This window comes from Hipposideros armiger, unplaced genomic scaffold, assembly GCF_001890085.2.
Source record: "Hipposideros armiger isolate ML-2016 unplaced genomic scaffold, ASM189008v1 scaffold_170, whole genome shotgun sequence".
NCBI classification, from domain to species: domain Eukaryota; kingdom Metazoa; phylum Chordata; class Mammalia; order Chiroptera; family Hipposideridae; genus Hipposideros; species Hipposideros armiger.
Genome location: NW_017731520.1, coordinates 2,795,982 through 2,798,412, shown reverse-complemented (window position 1 = coordinate 2,798,412; position 2,431 = coordinate 2,795,982). Strand labels below are relative to the sequence as shown.

General features: G+C 54.7%; 1 protein-coding gene across 1 annotated transcript in view; it reads left to right on the top strand.

The window, feature by feature from the left end:
- Nucleotides 1–2,431, top strand: part of IMPA1 (inositol monophosphatase 1) — a 20,846-nt gene that overhangs the window by 12,000 nt on the left and 6,415 nt on the right. The window contains exons 6-7 of the mRNA XM_019651939.1: nt 1,486–1,516; nt 1,602–1,770. Coding sequence (XP_019507484.1) covers nt 1,486–1,516; nt 1,602–1,770 — 200 coding nt within the window. The remainder of the gene's footprint in view (nt 1–1,485; nt 1,517–1,601; nt 1,771–2,431) is intronic.

Sequence of the window (2,431 nt, the reverse complement as noted above, 5' to 3'; positions counted from 1 at the left end):
AGGGACCTGTCTTCAAGGAGCTGGCGATGTATTTGATCAGCGGGGACACAGGAGCGTTAAGGAACCTCTGAAAATGAAAACACAAATTAGTGCAAATGGAATCGTAGCCCGGGGTGTGCTAGTCAGTGGGAAAGTTAAAGGAGCTAAGCGAGCATTTAGCATGTGATCAGCCCTGGGCTGTGTGCCTCCCAACCACTGAACCCCCAGTTCAGCTGAAAAGCTAGACGCTTGCACAGATGAGGATAATAGGCCGTGGAACTCTGAAAAAAAGGACAGAACATGAAGAGGATGCCACCAGCTCTGCCAAGAATGGGTGGGGGAATCTTCATAAGAGAGGGGCCTTGGAAATTAAGGGTTTGCCAGATAGAGAAGAAAAGGAAAGTGTTTTAATGCGAAAGAACAGCTTGGAGAAGAGCATGAGTATATGGGGAGGGGTGGGGTGGCCGCCATGAGTGGCCCGGAGCTGGCAGGAGCAGGGTCCCTGCGGTAAGCTAGTTGTGGCCTTTCTGCGAGAGAGTGTCTTGTCCATGCCAGACATTTAGATTTGGTTTTTCAGTGGTAGGAGGTTTTCAAGTGCAGAGTGACAGGTAGTTCCAGCTGTGTCGAGATGAATACCAGCAGGGCAGGTGATGCTGCACTAAGATGGTGCAGTGAGAATGGCTGAGGAGACGCCAAAATCAGGAAGTGTTTTCACGGTAAAATTTGGAGGAGTCGGGGAAGGAACAAGACGTGGCCAGGTAAGGAGAGTCTGACCTCTTCGGCTGAGGTCCCTGCAAGGCCAGGTTGTTCCCCGCGATGGTGGAGTTGCTGAGGCCGCGTTGTAGGTAGTAGATGATTTGCGGGCTGGGAAGCACCTCAGAATATGGAGAGCTGAAAGGGGAAAGGAAGAATGGGAAACTCAGCTCTTAAGGGGGAGGCCGGGAAGAAGGGCCTAACACATGTGACACCGAGAGAGGTGACCGAGAGAGCCCTGCCAGATACACAGAGGGACGGATCCCATACTGAAGAAGCCTTCGGGGGTCAGGCGCTGGAGTTCTGCAGAGAAGACGTTTGGAGGAGTTGGCCCTGGGATCCCTGCAGGGGTTTTCATTCAGAAGGACGTCTGGGGAGAGCAGAAGCCTGTCGCCACCGTGGATTAAGGGGGTGACAAGTGCCGCTGTTGTTAGGCAGGGAAGGGGAAAGGAGAGAGCAGTTTGCAGGTTTCGTTAGGGAGGGGGACAGTTGGTGAGAAGGGAGCAGAATATGCTCCCGACAAGAGCGATCCGCTGCCAGAGCAGCTTCCCAGAGAAGCGTGAGCTTAGGAATGGTACCTCGAGGAAGGACGCGCCTGGGAGCGTTCACGGGCAAGGCCTGTCCGCCTCTGCGAGGCAGAGGGGTCAGGGCGGCGCTCCGAAGCTCAGACACGGCTGGGCTGAGGCGGGGGTCCCAGTCTGGTGGCCGCTTCCCCTGATGAATCCAGAAGTCGGCCTTCTGGGTATCCCACAGGTTAGCCGTCGGACGTGAGTCAGGACAGCAGGTTTTCTCGTGACTGTCTTAGGAAAGGGTTGATGTCACGAAGGGAAGGCCAGGCGAGGTAAAGGCGGCCTGTTTTCCGCCCGCAGATGGAGTTCGGGGTTGTGTACAGCTGTGTGGAGGACAAGATGTACACGGGCAGGCGCGGGCAGGGCGCCTTCTGCAACGGGCTCAGGCTGCAGGTCTCCCGGCAGGAAGGTAGGTGCGCCGCGCGCGTGGCGCGTGGTCTTCAGGGCTCACGTCGTGCCGTTTTCCAGCGTTAACCTGTGGAGTCCCCCCAAGGGTTAACTGGCTCACTCGTGCTCTCTTGACCTTTGTGTTTGGACCTGAGTTTTGAGTGGGGTGGGGAAACGGGAAAGCCAGCGTGGCTGAGCCAAGGCCCCGCCCTCGGGACGTTCCTGGTGCAGTTGTTCCAGCCCCTGCATCTCAGGTTCTTTGTGGAATCCCTCAGGTCTGACCCCAGTAGCACCAGTCATTAGACAGTAAATCGGGGGGAAAGTCCACTAAAGTTGGGAATCATTAGAAACGATGTGTGTACATTTTTTCTGAGTGTGACAGCTAGCATTGCAAGCCTCCCTTCTGCGTGACGGCTGATGGAGTTCCGATCACATGTCCCCATAAACCGTGCCCCACACGCAGCGCGCTTCACTTCCTGTTCTTTTTAATGCAGCGGGAACTTAAAGATCCTCGCAAAACAGTTGGGATTCAGAATTCCCCCACACTGTTAGGATGTTTCTCCTCAAAATTTAATTCGAGAGCAGATGTCTTCCATTTCCTTTTTATTGAGCTCTAAAGGTTGGAGCATGCCTCCTGATTTTCAAGCTGTCGGGGTGACAACGGTGTGCTCCTCAGAGCTGAAGGGATGTGGGGCTTTCCTGCAAACAGCTCTTCCCCTTCTGACAACTATCTTTTCTCTGTA